Source organism: Equus quagga, chromosome 9, assembly GCF_021613505.1.
Source record: "Equus quagga isolate Etosha38 chromosome 9, UCLA_HA_Equagga_1.0, whole genome shotgun sequence".
Taxonomy (NCBI): domain Eukaryota; kingdom Metazoa; phylum Chordata; class Mammalia; order Perissodactyla; family Equidae; genus Equus; species Equus quagga.
In genome coordinates, this window is record NC_060275.1 from 81,955,966 (window position 1) to 81,973,414 (window position 17,449).

At 36.8% G+C, this 17,449-nt stretch overlaps 1 protein-coding gene across 2 annotated transcripts in view; it reads right to left on the minus strand.

Moving 5' to 3' along the window:
* Positions 1-671: 671 nt before the first annotated feature.
* NDUFS4 (NADH:ubiquinone oxidoreductase subunit S4) overlaps positions 672-17,449 on the minus strand; it is a 101,063-nt gene continuing 84,285 nt past the window's right edge. The window contains exons 5-6 of one of the 2 annotated variants that reach the window (XR_006890153.1): positions 1,045-1,243; positions 672-890 (exon numbers count right to left, since the gene is read on the minus strand). Coding sequence is in view for 1 of the 2 variants with exons in the window: in XM_046671981.1 (XP_046527937.1) it covers positions 787-890 (104 nt within the window). In the remaining variant the exon portion in view is untranslated. The remainder of the gene's footprint in view (positions 891-1,044; positions 1,244-17,449) is intronic. The other variant, XM_046671981.1, reaches the window with a different exon arrangement.

Sequence of the window (17,449 nt, forward strand, 5' to 3'; positions counted from 1 at the left end):
TAGTGCCTACCTAATAGAATTACTATGAAGCATAGTATACAAAGTGTTTATTGAAGAGCCTGACTAAGTATGGTTGCATGATAACATACTGTATGACTTAAATGATTAACATATAACAAAAGCCGTATCTACTTATATTTTCTAAAAACAGTGAACACTAAAAATCTCCAACAATGAACTGATTTTTATTTTCTCTGAGTCTCTCAATTCATAAGAATATAAAATCTCCATCTGAACCTCTCACAATCATGAAGCACTGATTTGTGGGCAGAGTTTAGTATGGAACATAATTCATTCAGGCTCAAAGAAGCTTAGAGAATATAAAGTTCTAATTAAAGAAGAGAACTTCAATAATAAGGAGATTTGGGTTTAGGTTTATCAGATTGCAACGTAATCACGAATTCCTCTCCCTATGATAAAACAGAAGAACTTCTAAGACAGCATTTTAATAATGATGGCTGGTAGTTTATAAACACTATTGAGAATGGCTATAAAAAGCAAGTGTAAACTTTAATGTTGCAGCTGATTTCAAGCATTCCTTTTAATGGATTCTACGTACTGAAACTGCTTAAAGGTATGATCACCTGAGATCTCCTCTATATATCGGGAATTGTAACATATTCAATTTGAGACATCAAAAAACATTTAAAATAGACACCACAAAACGTATCTGCAGTTTAAAGGTCAAATTTATTAGGAGATTAAGAGATGTATTATACATGGACTATAAATACTGCACAGCTGACTTTATTCCCAGTCAAGCACAGAGATATAGTCAGTGCCAACCTATTTTGTGGATACTCTTGTTCTTTTGTTCCAAGAAAAGTTTGCGCCATAAGACTTGGACTTGGGTTTCGGAACCTTCCTCTCTTCAACGTCATAGCTCCATCCTAGAAAACAAAAACAAAAACAAAAACAAGCCTACAGGAACAGAATTAAAGAGAATACCTGAAGAATACAGCAAGCAGAGGCTAACTTTCATAAATTTAATATTCATTTATCATCAGGAGTACATGTCAACACATCTGAAATATAAATACTTACTTAGTAATTTGTTCCCTTATAATCCTGTGTGACAAGAGGGTCCAAAACATTGCCTGAAGATGATTTACTTTATCTCAAATTAAGGGTGTGACCATGATTCAATTTCTTCTTGCTCAGTATTCTTTGTTCAATTACCAGTGGTTATGTATAATGTAAAATTCTCCATTCCGTGTTGTTTAATATGTGACTTCTTGAATAACTGCAATGAGGAGCATTGAATAATATAACCTGTCTCACTGTATTCTAAAAGCTGGTCCATTTACAGCAGTTTGGAGCTCACTCGAAGCAATACAGAAAAACAAGTACATACTTATCTATAGAAAACACAAAGTTGAGATTACTTGGTTAAATTCCCTGGATTTTGTTGGGCTACTGATTAACTCAGAAAGTTTTCCTACATTTGCTTCAAGGGCTATCTACATTAGAATCCCATGGAAGTACTGATAATAATGAAAATTCTTATGCCTGCCCAAAGGCCACATGAGAATCTCTGGTGGGGGCCTGGGAATCTGCACTTTAACTATTGATCCCAGGAGATTTTTATGCAGAGGTTTGAGAACCACTGGTCTAAAATATCTATTCTCTTCTAAGAGTTTCTCTTTTCTCAAAAGCCCTTTTCATGTTTTATAATTTTGAACACTGGATTTAATTTATGTCTATTTCTTCTGCTTTAATTTAAGTCCAGCTCTTTAGTTCTAAAATATGGAGAAGAACCAAATCAACATCCTTAAAAATATAATTGTCACCTTTGTATTCCCTAGACCAAGCAACCTCTATAATTTTCACTTTTCTTCATACGATCCATTTTCCATTCCTGTAATTGATCATTCTTCTCTCTCAGAACATTCTTCAAATAACTCATCTTGAAACATCTGATTCATAGCTGATCATGCAGTCATGTGTAAAATGTCCAAACTGAATATTATATAGTTGTCTAAGTGAGCTTCTTGATCCTGTGAGTTAGCATGAATTCTACTACCTCTTGGTGAGTACAGTATTTGTTGTCACAAAGCTTACATTTGAATTTGTTTTTGCCAGTGCCCTCGAGGCAATTTCAACTCCTAGTTACCCTGTGCACAGCAGAGCGGAACCCCGCCTGGTCTTTCTGCGCCATCCTCTCACCTTCCAGCACTACATCAGACAATGCTCCACTGCTACTCATAGGGTTTGTGTGGCCAATTTTTTCAGAAGTGGGTGGACTCCAGAAGCTCCGCTGAAACCTGTTCACCATGGGTGACCCCGCTGTTATTTGAAATACCAGTGTCATAGCTTTCAGCATCACAGCAACACACAGCAGCCACACACAGTATGATGGGTGATGTGGTTCCCTGAACTGGAAATGAACGTGGACCACCAAGGCTGCTTTACATTTCAACAGCCCCTTACTTAGAATTCAATTTTGCCACAAAAGTGAACCCTAAGAAACTCAAGTCATCAAAGTATACTGCTACTATTGCCTATTTCAGTGTCCAAAAGGGGGAATTAGCAATTCCACTGCTAGAACTCCACCTTTAAAGAAAGTCCATTTGCCATAAAAGGAAATGGAGGGCCCGCCCAGTGGCAGCGGCAGTTAAGTGCACAGGTTCCGCTTCTCCGTGGCCCGGGGTTTGCTGGTTCAGATCCCGGGTGCGCACATGGCACCGCTTGGCAAAAGCCATGCTGTGGTAGGCGTCCCACGTATAAACTAGAGGAAGATGGGCATGGATGTTAGCTCAGGGCCAGGTCTTCTCAGCAAAAAGAGGAGGACTGGCAGTAGTTAGCTGAGGGCTAATCTTCCTCAAAAAAAAGAGGAAACGGAGAAGCAGAAAAGCAAAGGAAATAAATGGTTTAAAATTCAAATGAAACATCAGAAGCCAGGAGAGAAAATGCTGATTCAATTCACTTGCTTAACATAACCTTACTTTCACAGAGCAGAGAAAATGTTTTGAGAACTTTCCTACCCATTAAAACAAAAAAAATCACAAATATCTTACTTTAAGAGGACATAAAGTAAAAAATAAGTACATTAACAAGTGGTTATTTGCATTTCAAAAAATTTACTACAGGGCATAAAATAGTACCTACTTCGTTGGTTGTCATGAGGATGAAATAAGCTAATTCATGTAAAGTGCTGCGAAAGCACCTGGCACTTAACAGTTATTTGAGTTCTATGCGAAAGGTCCTTTTGTAAGACCTTTATATGAATTACTATTATTTCCTTTATATAACTGAGGAAACTGAGGCACAGGGTGATTAGGTAACTAGCACAAGGTCACTCAGCTAGGAAGGGGCAGAATCAGGATTTGAACACAGCCTGATTCTAGAGCCTGTGCTTCAACTATACTGTCTCTTGTGGTTTACAGTAAGTACTTGATAAATGCTAAGCGATTATTTCTCCCTGAAGTTTAATGTGCAACTTCCAAGCAACACATCTTCTATATGAAGTGAAGTATTAGTGTAAATAAAATTTCCATCACACTGGAACTCATGAATTTTGAATCTATGATGCTTTGGGTCTAGTTAGGGATAATTTGGCCTAGTTATTAACTATAGAATAGGGTTTTGGTAAGCAAATTAATACTGTGAACTGAGCATGACAACTTTAATATAAACTTCTCAAGCATTTCCTACATTAATCAGCAAATGATGCTGATAATTATAAAAATACTGAATTCAATGCAGCAGGTATAACAATAATAATTACTATTTACTGAGCATTTGCTATTCATTTAATAAATATTACTGATTGCCTACTCTGTGTCAGAAACTGTTGGACATCAGAGGCAAAGCAGTGAATAAATTCCCAAACTTCCTCAAGTTAGTAGGGGAAGAGAAATTAATAAGTAAATGTATAGTATATTAGGTGCTAATACACCAATACCTAAGATTAAAAAAACATGCTAATAAGTACAAAGAAGAGAACATTTTAGAGAGGATAGGCAAGCTTTCCCTCCCTGAGAAGGTCACATCTGAGTGAAGACGTGAAGGAGGTCAGAGAGTGCGCCCTGTGGCTATCGTGGACGTCACGGAAAATAGCCTGCGGGCAGCGAACAGCAAGTACAAACACTTTGGGGCAGGAGTGTGCCTGGTATTCTATGTTCTATGTTCTAGGCCCTGTGCTAAGTGCTTAAATGTATTTTTATTAAGTTTTAAAATTGAGTTGACATGTTGCTTGGCTTATGAGGTACGCATTTTATATATCCTAATTTTATATTTAATTATGAGGAAAAATAAAGCATAGAGAAGATAAACAAGCAGCCTAAAGCCATACAGCTAGTAAGTGGCAAACTCAGGTTGACTTTAAAGCTATGCACCTGACCACCTCATAATTAAAACTCTATTTCTTGAAAATTAGCCTGTAATTGCCATTTGTAACTATTCCATCCATTTCTTTTCAATCTCTGTGTTTCTGTAACTTTTTTTCCTTTTATTTCGGTAAATGTGTTGAAAAGACTATTTTAAGAATCCCTGGAAGGGCCGGCCCTGTGGCCGAGTGGTTAAGTTTGCGCGCTCCGCTTCGGCGGCCCAGGGTTTCACCAGTTTGGATCCTGGGCGCAGACATGGCACCACTCGCCAGGCCATGTTGAGGGCAGCATCCCACATGCCACAACTAGAAGGACCCACAACTAAAATATACAGCTATGTACTGGGAGGATTCTGGGAGAAAAAGCACACACACACCCCCACAAAAGAATCCCTGGAAAGTTAGTCTGTAAGTCACCCAAGACTCCATGACCTTTTCTTGCCAAATGATGGGTGACAGAACCTATGTTCCCTCCCTGCTCTGCCTCCCAACACACATTCTCCAGCCCAGTAAAGACAGTATAAGAGGAACTGAAGAAGAAACGAAAAAGCATTTGGAAATATTTAGGAACTGGTATTACACACAAACACATACCTGATAATCACTCACTCATTTATATGGTTAATGTCTTTCAATCACCAGGGAGAGAAAGAATTTTTTTTTTACTGCATCAGAAAGCAGACATAGCTCAATTATCTGTTCTGTTCATGGAGCCTCAAAATGCTGTCAGGGTCACTGCAATGTGAGAAGACTGGGCTTTTGTACACATAAAAGAACAACTGGTTTGGGTTTTCTCCTGGTAACTAAGGAGTGAGCTGGCTCTTGGGAATTGTGAGCCAGATAATAGTTGCTGTTGATGGTGCTAACAACAATAAATAGAAGTATCATTATAGGGATTGGAATGCGGATGGGCAAAGCACCCTGTGAAACAAACAAAAACACACATGGAAGAAACCTGCCATGTGCTAACAGTACCAGCTCCATATTATCACTCCACCACAGCCACCCATGATTGTTAGGATGCACAGGGGAAAAAGTTTCTTCCTCTCACATTTTTCTACGGAAAACAACTTTGCTCCCAAAGCTGCACATGCAACTGTGCTTCTCTGATGAAGTAGAAGTGAAGACGGGTGTGAGGAAGTCTAGTGACAATTCACAATAGACTGAAACTCAAGTCGGCCTACATAAATCTCCCTCTGGATTCTCTACCCGCCATGCAGAAAACTCTTCTACTACGTATGCTACAATGAAAATTTGCTCTTTTTTGAGAACTCTGTTAAGAATCTGACCACATTTCCAAGCATCCCTCTCCGAAGTGTTTACCTTCCAGTACCTGGATGAACAAATTACTGGTCCCACTGTCCTTCATATCACAATCTTTTCCAAATTACTTTTTGTAATACAGCGGCCATATACAGGCTACTGGAGCAAGCAGTGAGCTTTAGCTAACAACACAAAATAACTATAGATAACACCACCTAAAAGGATACCAAACATTTATACTTAATGGGTAAGTTACATGAATTGTACTCATCTTTTCTACTTCCCATTTGAAACTTGTTCTAAAAAAGAAAGAACATAATATAACTTGCAACAAATAGAATGTAGAAATTTAAGAATGAAATCTTATTTGCGAAATATTTAAATGTCTATAAGAATTTCTTTTTCAACCCTACAACAAGGGTTTTTTTAAAGAAAAAACTCAAACGAGTTTCTGAGAGAGATCACGGAAGTGGAAACACTTGCACTTTCTGATGAATGCTTGTATAAAATCAAGGTGTGGTCTACGACAAAGGTCCCATATGTTATTCTATTAGGACGCTGAAAACCAGCCCTTGCTCTTCCCAGCTGTGCAACAGAAGAAGATCAAAGCAACTGAGTCCAAGGCAGCTGCCCCAGGGATGGGGTAAAGCTCCTAGGGCTGCCGTCACTTCCCACTGAGGAGAGCAGCCATATGGCATGGATTAACCACAAATCCAACCACCAGCACCTAAATGATGAGAAGCTGACTCTCTTTGCTGTTTCACACACTGGAATGCTTTCACGAAGATATTCTGAACTTTAAGCCCTAGTATCAGAGAAGTATCTCTAGCAAATGCTCTAGTAAACTTAAAACATGATCTGTAACATCTATGCTCAATTTCTTTTTCAGAAATAAGCCCATTTATTTTGTTGATCTCCAGACTGTAGTTGGGATACTCTATTTCATATGATATGAATGTTTGATGTAATCTTTTCAAATGCCACCAAAAAAAAAAAGCCTCTGAAAAAAAAAACAGACCACAACAATTAACTTATGAATTCCATACATGAAACAGAAAAAGAAAATTAACTCCATTCATTTATATTTATAGAACCTTTTCATTTATGCTTCAGTAATGCAAAAATACAAAGTCACATTCATCAGTGCTTCTACTGCTTGTGAAATATGTTACCTCCAGTAACCTTGGTTCAAGTCCTGTAAAAGGTCTTTCGCCTCTAATAACCTAATCTCAAACCCTGACATTCGGAAGTGCAGTTTAATGATTTTTCCTACTGTCCATTTGTGTACAAAGCAAGAACCACCACATAATTTGGCACAAAGTGACATAACTGGCAGTCACTGCTACCAGAGGCATGCGATCAGAATAGCAAAGGCTGTGGGAGGCCAACGCAAGCTATGTTGGTTGGTACTTGGAAGGTTTCAAGATTCCTCCTCAGGCTATGCACTCACATTATGCCTAAGTGAAAGCAAAGCATGCATTTAAAATGTAATTTCAAGGGGAGGGAAAAGGAAGAAAAATAGCTTTTCAGGAATTTCACTTTAAAAGTCTCTCTACTTTGAAATTCTTGATAATTCTAATATTTTGGGGGGAGGAGGAGGAAGTTCAGAACAATTTAAAAGTATCTTAGATCTTCTTTTAGAAAACATGGGGGAGAAATAACAGGGCTTTGGATACAATGGCAAAGCAATTCTTTCCAAGAACTTATATAAAATGATTTAAGCAAGCAAATAGGGTGAAAATGTGAAGCACCTGAAATATTTATAAGATTAGTAATACCCTACACCTGCCACAGCTGCAACATCTCAAAAAACCCACCTTTGATGTGATAGTGAATGGCCCCCTTAAATTTTATCTTTTTAAATAATATAATTGCTATACAATATTATTATTATTATTTCCAAAGCAGTAATTAGAACCATACTATTCAGAACTTGCCACAGAACAAACTGGTTCCAAAAGTACATTAGAAAGTTAGAACACATTTTTCTAGAGAAAAAAACTATCCAACGGTGGATGTCTAAAAATCACTCTCAGAGATTTTGATGCAATTGGTCTGGGGAGTGGTCTGTGCATGGGGATTTCCAGAATCTTATTTAACCTATAATACACTAGGAACCTCACTAAGCTACCATGTATAACGATATCTCTAAGAGAAAAATTATTTCAGACTTCCAATTGGGAATCTAAGGAATTCACCTCTTTCGCTCTCTCAGGAACCTTAGTAGTCAAGTTGAACATTTCCCTAGCCCCAAGACAGCCAGGACCTGGGATTGGAGATTAGGAAGAAAGAGTTCTGTAGAAAAAAAATTTTGTGCTTTAATAGAAAACAATGTAGTGTCTACAGCACACCAGACGTTAGCCACGTTCACTATCTTTGACTTATTTTGCAACTCTGTAAGCTGTAGGTACCAATAATCCTCACTATTTGCTGATTCTGTCTTTGTGAATTTGCGTATTCACTAAAATCTATTTGTAACCCCAAAACAATACTCACAATGCTTCCATGGTCATTGTGACATGCATAGAATGGTGAAAAACTTGTCACCAACACACACATTGCTAGCTGACGTCAAGCAAGGTAATGCTCTGTCTTCTTGTTTCAGCGCTCATATTGTAAACAAGTGTCCTTTTTGTGGTTTATTTACAGTCACTTTTTTTTTCATTTTTGTGCTTCTTGTTGGTAATTTCGCTGTTTACAATGGCCCCCAAATATAGTGCTTTAGTACTTTCCAGAGTTCCTGAATTCAAGAGGCTGTGATATGCCAATGTGTGGTGCGTTAGATAAGTTTCATTCAGACACAAGTGACAGTGCTGGTGACCATGAATTCAAGTTCAGGAATCAACAATATACACTAAATGAGGTGTTTTTAAACAGAAACATTCATAAAAACAAGGTTACATATTAATCAGTTGACGAAGTTTTGTGATCAGAGGCTCACAGGAATCTAACCCTATATTTTCCCTAGGAGCAATATTTGAGTATTTGCAAATTTAGTGTATGTAGTGATTGTAGTGACTTTACAGAACATAACTACCATAATACCATGAATAGCCAGTATCAACTGTAATTGATAGATACATAAATTCTGTCCGGTCTGGTGACTCCCCCAGCCCTCAAAACCAGTGTTGTCTCTATTTGCAATGATCTCAACATTCTTTTACTCTACAGAAATTAGTGTTGTATTGACTTTTCATTTGAACTGCTTATAACATCTCCCTGGCTCCCTTATTTCACGAGTAAAATAAATCCTTCAACACATGTTTATTTATATCTATATTAGAGTCATGGTTTTATTTTTTTTGGTAAATATCTTTTACCAATTTTGGAGGTCTCACTGAGACACCTATTAGATTCACCAACCAAAGCCAGGCAAACTTCTTCACCAGAAGAGGTACGCATTATTTTAAGCCCAAGCAAGTCTTTTCTTGGCTCCAAGAAGTAAACACAAGAGAACTTTGCTGACTCTCTGGTTTTCTCATTTTAATTGTGCTGTCTACTAATTTTGAGAATTGGTTTTATGGTCTGATCATTTGATGACTCTTTTAAATGGATTAACGGTTTTAGAGATGTCTGTTAGGTGAGAAAAGACAGAAAATCTAGTTTGTTAGTCTTTTCTGTCTATTTGAACTCAAATAAATGAAGAACTTAAATTCACTGAGAAGAGAACAGCTCTTTAGTATGAACCAGTGAATTCATAATTCTGTGTTTCCTATTAACCCATGGCTGAAATTTTACGATTCAAGTTATAAGCTCTCGGTATGACTATATGTCTATCTACATGTCTGTTAATTCGGAAAGGTCTTTCTCTCCCATTATGTGGGTGGGTAATGTTTTTCTACCTCCAGATGATATTAATGAATTAGATTATAAAATCTCTTTAAGGGGCTCTGGGCTCTGTTCTGATTGGCTTACAGAGAAAAATAAGCACTTGCATAAGTGGAGTATTCCTAAAATTCCCAGAAACCAAAGAAATTGAACTTCGAATACTTTTAATGTGCTAGATTTAAAAAGTACTCTTATAGGACCTAGGAAACATTTAAGAATTCAAGTTCAGATAGTATACGCAGGTTTTTAGCAAACAAGACAAATTTAATAATTTTGGTTTCATAAAAACAGCTGTGCTATCTATCAGGGTTAAATGTAACACAAACATACATTTTTTTTATTCCAGTTGGGTATGTTCTTTCTAAACTTATACAGGTTTATTGATCAAATAAGCTAGTATTACTTCTTTCTAATGTTTATAATTCTGAAAAATGTAAATTTGTGTTTTTCCAAAATGATTCATTATTCTGAAAATTTTATTTCAACAGTAATTATGTTCTGTAATATGTCAGTTTGAAAATTAATTCCCAAGATCTCTGGGTAAATTAAAACATTAGATGATATCAACGGATATTTATTAGATACCCAGATCACTTCTAAGATAGGATACTGAACCATGGATTACTAAGCAGAAATTTTTTATATACTTTTTGCTTCCTATTTTTTATATGCTACAGAGAGACTGTATCTTTGGGTTTGTTAATGTACATCTTCACTTTTGCCACCTGGAGAAGCTGGACACTTTCTACACGCAGTTGTAGAAAGTTGTGTTATGTGTACTTAGGAGTTTTGCTAGTTTACTAAAATGCTGGTATGTAATAGTTTTCAATGGTCTTTCAGTTTTCTTTATGAAATCAAAGTAACTTTGGTTAAAAGATATAATTAATATACATGAATGAAACTCTACTAGGAGCAATAGTGGCAAAGAGATATAACTTTGTATGCAAGGTAATAAGAGGTGTTTTCGTTTACTAAGGGAAAGAATATTTAGGTCCTAAAGTAAAATGACTGATTATTCCAGAATGAGAAAGAGAATGGTGAAGGAAAAAACTTGAATGAATACAGAAAGTTGTTGTAAGAGATTTGCAAAAAGGACATTTTATTTGCCTTATAGTATGTCTAAAAAGTAAGTCTGAAAAACTATGAAATGTATAAAAATCTCAGCAAAGTTTACTCAATTTTGATGGGCTTGTTTCATAGTTTACTGTTTATTGCCTTCCCTGACAATATGAAGAGTTATTCATTTTGTCTAATCTGCCCAGATTACAATGGGTCTGTGGTTTATCTGAATAACTGTACATGATTTATGCTGACTTTAAGTCCTTGGTGACTTATGTAAGAGCTTAAATTTTTTATAATCACATTACCTTCTATGTTTATAAGTTTCATTGTCACTTTGAAATAAGCAGCCAGAAAGTGCTTCCCGGGCACCCATAATCCTATTCCTATGCCAAGTGTTCAAATTTATGAGCCAAATACTGTTTCTCGGGCACCCATGATCCTATTCCTATCATAGCGTTCAAATCTACTGAAAAATTTTTATTTTTGCTTCTCCCAAATCAAATCCTAAATGTAAAATAAAATAAAACATTCAGAATACCTTTGCACCTTAAAACTATCTTTGAGATTCCCCAGAGGGCCTCTGGAAAATCACAAAGATATATTCTTTCAATCTTGTAAAAAAGGGAGGTGCTAGAAATAATTAAGTTTATTTGACACATTACTATTGATGAGCTGCACTAAGAACCGTCAAGTCAGAACAGATGCTTAACCATCCTGATGTTATTATCTTTATGGGTAAAATGTTATTAATAAGTATTTCAGAAATTATATGCCGTATGTGAAGTACAGAGATCTGTTAATGCCCTCAGCGTCCAAGATATGATGTTTTACTTATCACAGTCCTGGTACTGCTTTACCTGATATTAGACAACAGTATAGGTTATCAGTCACAATTTGAGTTATTTTAAAAAATATTAACTTGGTTGCATCTATCCTTCTTTAGTTTGGATCCTGTATCTTCTAGGTAAGTATATGTCAACTGGAAATCCATATCATTTATTAATGGAATTTTATTAATACGCAGATGTTTAGGACCTACCCCAGACTTACTGAATCTCTTCACTTGATATTCCTGATATATTTTTGGTATATTCTTACTATACGTTTGGCATATTTATGGTATGTCTCAGGATTATTACATCATATCTCAAGATTTTTTCTCTGTAAAGATTATGTTCATCCATTTTTATAAATCAGATAAACGTTCACTGTCTTCTTTGAAAATAAGTTTAATGACTGTTTACAGATATTTTGTCTATAACATTGTTGGGATGACTTTAAGCTGCATATCTTGTTATGAACTCTTATATTTCACTTTTGAAATTTATCAGTAATGTTAACTATAGCCATTTTAAGTCTTTTATCATTTACGGATAGATTTTTTGTTTTACTCTGATGATTCCCTTAAAGCTCTTGTAATCAGCTACAGGCCAGAGAGCTTTGTCGTCAACAAAATAAGACTGTCTCAGAGCCCCGTGGAGAAGGACTATGTTAGGTACTTTTGGGTAGAGACTTCTGATGGCATCACTTAATTATAAGCCAGTACCAGTGGATGGAGTCAGGATTTCCAGAACTTTAGTTGAGAAGCAGATAACTTTATGATCCAGTGAAACAAGAATTAATTTTATAGACTTGTGTGCTTCCTTCCCTGCTTCTACCTTCTATTACTTCCAAGGCGGGTTTTCTTCCTCAATAGACCCACTATGAACAGAAAGCAGTTTCACAGCTTATCCTCTGTCCTATTCGTGAAAGAAACTCTCCTCTATTTTGAGAATTTCAAAGAGTGTTTACAACTAACAACAATGAGAAAAACACAGGGGGTAAAATGGCATACCAGAGGAAAGTCACAAAGTTTCAAATCAGATCAAACGGGAAAAAAAGCCATTTCTGGTTTTCATTAGCATGTAAATAGTAGCAGAGCCTAGTCTTCTGCCATTGAAATTTTCCACAGCTATCTTCCACCTCCTCTATCATTGATGCAGCTTCCTCCTCCTCCCCACCCACCCTTCAACTCTATCATGAAACACAAGGAAAGACAAAAGCCTCATGGGTGAGAGACAAAGAACTAAAGTAAGGTTCATCTACATTTCAGAGGAAACCCCAGATAACCTTTCTTTGTAAAAAGAGAAAGAGTATCTTGAAAGAGTTCCTCTGGAATATATGCTGAGCTCAAAAGGAGACCTTTTGGATGAGGCCCTGAGGTTAAAGCCAAAAGACACAGGGGTATTTATATTTTCTTTACTTTGTGTGTAGGTTGGGGGATGAGAAGCAGGAGGTGGGGGAGTAGAAGGTGGGGAGCAGGGGGAGAAAGAAGTCATGGGAGGGCATTCAAGTCTTTTCTGCTTTCCCATTCCCCAGTTTCACAGAACCAGCCTTCCACAGGGAGTGAGGTCTGGTGGGGAGAGAGACCTAAGAAAAAAGACAGAAGCAGGGGGAGAGTAGCTGCAGGATTACTAGCTGGAAGAAGAGAACTTCTTTTAGTCTCAGAGATGAAGACATTCATATATAAAATGATGGACTCACACAATAACTTTTTTTTTTGGTGAGGAAGATTGGCCCTGAACTAACATCTGTTGCCAAACCTTTTTTTGCTTGAGGAAGACTGGCACTGAGCTAAGATCTGTGCTAGTCTTCCTCTTCTTTGTATGTGGGATGCTACCACAACATGGCTTGATGAGCGGTGGGGGCCCAGATTCTGAACCTGCAAACCCCAGGCCACCAAAGCAAGAGCATGAACTTAACCTCTATGCCACAGGGCTGGCCCCACACACAATAACTTATTTGCTTAAAAAATTGAAAACGTGTGGGGCTGGCCTGGTGGTGCAGCGGTTAAGTTAGCACGTTCCTTTTCGGCGGCCTGGGATTTGCCGGTTCGGATCCCGGGTGTGGACATGGCACTGCTTGGCAAGCCATGCTATGGTAGGCATCCCACATATAAAGTAAAGGAAGATGGGCACAGATGTTAGCTCAGGGCCAGTCTTCCTCAGCAAAAAGAGGAGGACTGGTAGCAGTTAGCTCTGGGCTAATCTTCCTCAAAAAAAAAATTGAAAACGTGATTAACAGGGGATTTTTGTAATATAATATAGGTCTCTTTCAGCTATTTTATTTCTTTATTATAGTATATGTAATATAAGAGTTTCCACTTATCTTTGATTCATCCTGGGTAAGAGCATCGCAGAATAGAACTCTATTTCTTAAGTATAAAATGTGAACTTTTTGTTGGATAAGGTTCTCCTACTTATATCCACTATAGAATATATAAATGAAATATTTAGAATATGTATATAATGTATATCCTGTATATTGCTAAGTACTCTAGATTGGTGCTGCCCAATAGAAACATAATGTGAACCACACATATAATTTTAAATTTTCTAGTAGCCACATTTAAAAAATGGCTAAAAAGTTTTTAAAACAGGTAAAATTAATCATGTTTTCCTAGTGCAATATATATCCAAAATATTCTAATTTCAATGTGATCAATATAAAAATTATTAGATATTTTATATGCTTTTTTATACTAAGTCATTGAAATCCAGTGTATATTTTACACTTACAGCACATATCAATTCGAACTAGAAACATTTCAAGTGCTAGACAGTCATGTGTAGTTACCATATTGGACAGTGCAGATCCTAGATGGTATTTTTTTTTCCCCTAAGGAAGATAAGCCCTGAGCTAACATCTGCTGCCAATCCTCCTCTTTTTGCTGAGGAAGACTGGCCCTGAGCTAACATCCATGTCCATCTTCCTCTGCTTTTTTATATGTGGGATGCCTGACACAGCATGGCGTGCCAAGCAGTGCCATGTCCGCACTCGGGATCCGAACCAGTGAACCCTGGGCCGCCAAAGTGGAACATGCGCGCTTAACCACTGCACCACCAGGCTGGCCCCTAGATGGTTAATTTTTAAGGTCTACCAACAGCATAGTATCACAGAAAAAACCACAAGACTTGGAATCCAGAAACTTGCGCCCTATCATTTAGGAACACATGATTGATCTTGGTCTTGTTTTATTAACTTCTCTAGGTCTTAATATCCTTAAAAAAGAAAGTTTAGAACGAATAACATACAGCTTGGAAACTACTCTAAGGTTATGAAATGATCATGTTGAGTACACTGCAATATACTTCAGGGTACTAACCCTTAATAAACTCAGGATAAATTCCAAATTAATTTGACGTTAAAACATTTATTGGCTGTATTTTATTTTACAAAGACACTAAAATATAAGAAATTGCTCATCATTCTACTTGACAAGAGATTTTCACATATTGAGGTATATGGGCTATCTATTCAGGTTCAAAACTGATTCAGCTTGAACAAAAGAAGCCTGACTTAAGGCATATCAAACGTACATTGTACATGTGCTTTAACTATTAAAGAAAAGAATGAACTCTCTCAAGATAAGAATGCATACTTCCCCTCCTTTGCCCTATTGGTAAATAGTAGTTCATCTCCAGACATCAGGTTCATGTTGACCTACTATTTTGCAACTAAATACCTCTTTGAAACTCTGAAAATGTATCCTGGGTGTATTTAATGTATGCTCTTTTCCAAAAAAGGTATAACACTGTGCTGAAGACCATGCTTTTCTGGAAGGCGTTCTAAGGCCTTCCCCGTTATCATCCTCACTCTGGCTCAAGTAAAACTCACCTTATTTCTCTTGTCTATAGAATGGTTATTGGTTATTTTGCTAAAAATACTACAATTTTCTTTCTTCAAATTTCTAATTAGAGGGAATTAGTAGTTCTTCTAAAAGACAGAATAAGTAGCCAAATTAATTTAAAGTGATTTAAAGTAAAGTTTAAAACATGATCTGGAGAATAATTTATAACATCACTACGTGTACTGTTCAAATTCACCAATACTTTTACTGAGCACATTAAAAGATGAAGATGGGTGGGACTGGGTGTTTTCCCTGGTACGTACTTACAATCCAGTAGGCAGGATAAAATATTACACTTTGAGTATGAGGATTATGCCTTATTTACTACTGATCCCCAGAGCCTAGCCACCAGCACTGGCATGTGAGAGAGTGCTCAACATACATCTGATTGAATGCAATACAAAAAAAGTCAAATATAAAAACCACACTATAAGAGCTGTTAAGAAAAGAACAAATTATTGTGTAAGTGAAAAGGAAGAGACAGCACATCCAGTTGTGGGTGGGAGATGCAGGTGGGAAAGGGGAAAAGGGATCAGCAAGGAGATAACATTTAAAATGTATTTCGAAGACTAGGGTGGAGTTCATAAGCAGGGATAAGAATGAGAAAGGGAAAAGGATGAATAAGATTGTGGATGAAGGAAAGTATATAGCCGGTTTGGGAATAAGGGCAGAAAGAGGGTTGGCATAGTAAGACAAAGATAGGCTAGTGCTTTACTAATTAAATTAGTGTTTAGATTGTGAAGAGCTTTGAATTACCAGTTCAGGAATATATCTATTAAACATAAGCCCTTCAAGATGTTTGAATAAACAGTAGTTTGGATTTATAAGAAAGGGTCTCAGTATTGAGTTAGTATATATAATGGTTTAGACCAGGGGGTCAGTAAATATTGTCTGTAAATGGCCAAACAAAATATTTTTAGATTTTGGGGGCCATACAGTCTCCATTACAACTATTTAATTCTACTATTACAGCCGAGAAGCAGTCACAGACAATACATAAATGAATGAATATGATTGTTTAAATACAACTTGCTCACCCACTTATAGGTATGTGACCTCGTTAATGTTACTTAACGTCTCTAAAACCTCAGACTCCTTGAATTAGAAGATGGGGTAACTGTTCCTGCTTCATAGAGTTGTAGTGAGCATTAAATCAGAATGAACGAAAAGCACTTAGCAGAGTGACTAGCTCATGACTTAGTGCTTATGAACGTTAGCTTTTGTGATGATGATACTCATTACTTGAGTCTGAAATATAAACAGAAGGCATTAAAAATGTTTTCTAGAAAGCAACTGAATCTGAAAATCTTGTTTCTCATACTGATACTCTACAATACAGTCTTTTATGTCAAGGGAAATAATGCTTATAACTTTTTTGTTTTTTAACCATTTAAAAATAAGGGAAATGAGAAAACAGAGAAGAGGATGAAAAGTAGATTGTTCATTTTCAGAATAGTCCCTGAGTATACAAATTATCTTTTTTTGGTGGCAGTTTTACCCTAACCTCCTACTTCTAGATCCTACTGAAAGGCAAACATTTACTGCTCATAAATGGATAACCTTTGCCAGATTTCACTATCAACACAGAATCATCTCTATCAACAAAAACACATATTTCCCCTAGAGCATATAATGAATAAGCACTGGGCTAGACAGTAAAGACATAAAGATATATGTGAGCTAGTCCATGGACTTAACATCCTTAAGTCTGCAGTTTTTGAGCATTACCCAATCCAACTTTCCATTTCAAAGATGAAGAAACATGCTTATCAAAGCCTACGTATAGTGAAACATGACTTGCTCAAGCTCTCCTGTGAGGCAGACAATTATGGAATGAGAATCCTAGTTACTATCCTCTTACTCCAAAAGTCTTTATATATCAGTGCTTCTGAACCACTTCTTTTTAATGCCTTAACTTACCAGAACATTGTTTCACCCAACTTTCAATAGCACTAACTCACAACAGAATGTTAGGTGTGGTGGGGAGAGAGGATTCATTTGTATGTCTCCCACCACTATCCACCTACTAAGAGGCAAATCAGAATGGAGGGGATGCTGGGTAATTTGGGAAAGATTCTCCGCCCCATGATTCTGTATCACTTCAACAGTGTTTGTTTAGGCTTGCTGCCACAACAGCTAGAGAAACAGGACTTGACTTATCTATTTAAGATATAAAAAGCTAAATGTTAAATAAATGAGGCAGATCACAAGTAATACAGTGAATCCAAGAGTGGAATAATCATTGAGGACTTTCCCAGGAGATGACAGTGGCTTCAAATTCTTGAGTAGAGGAATACATT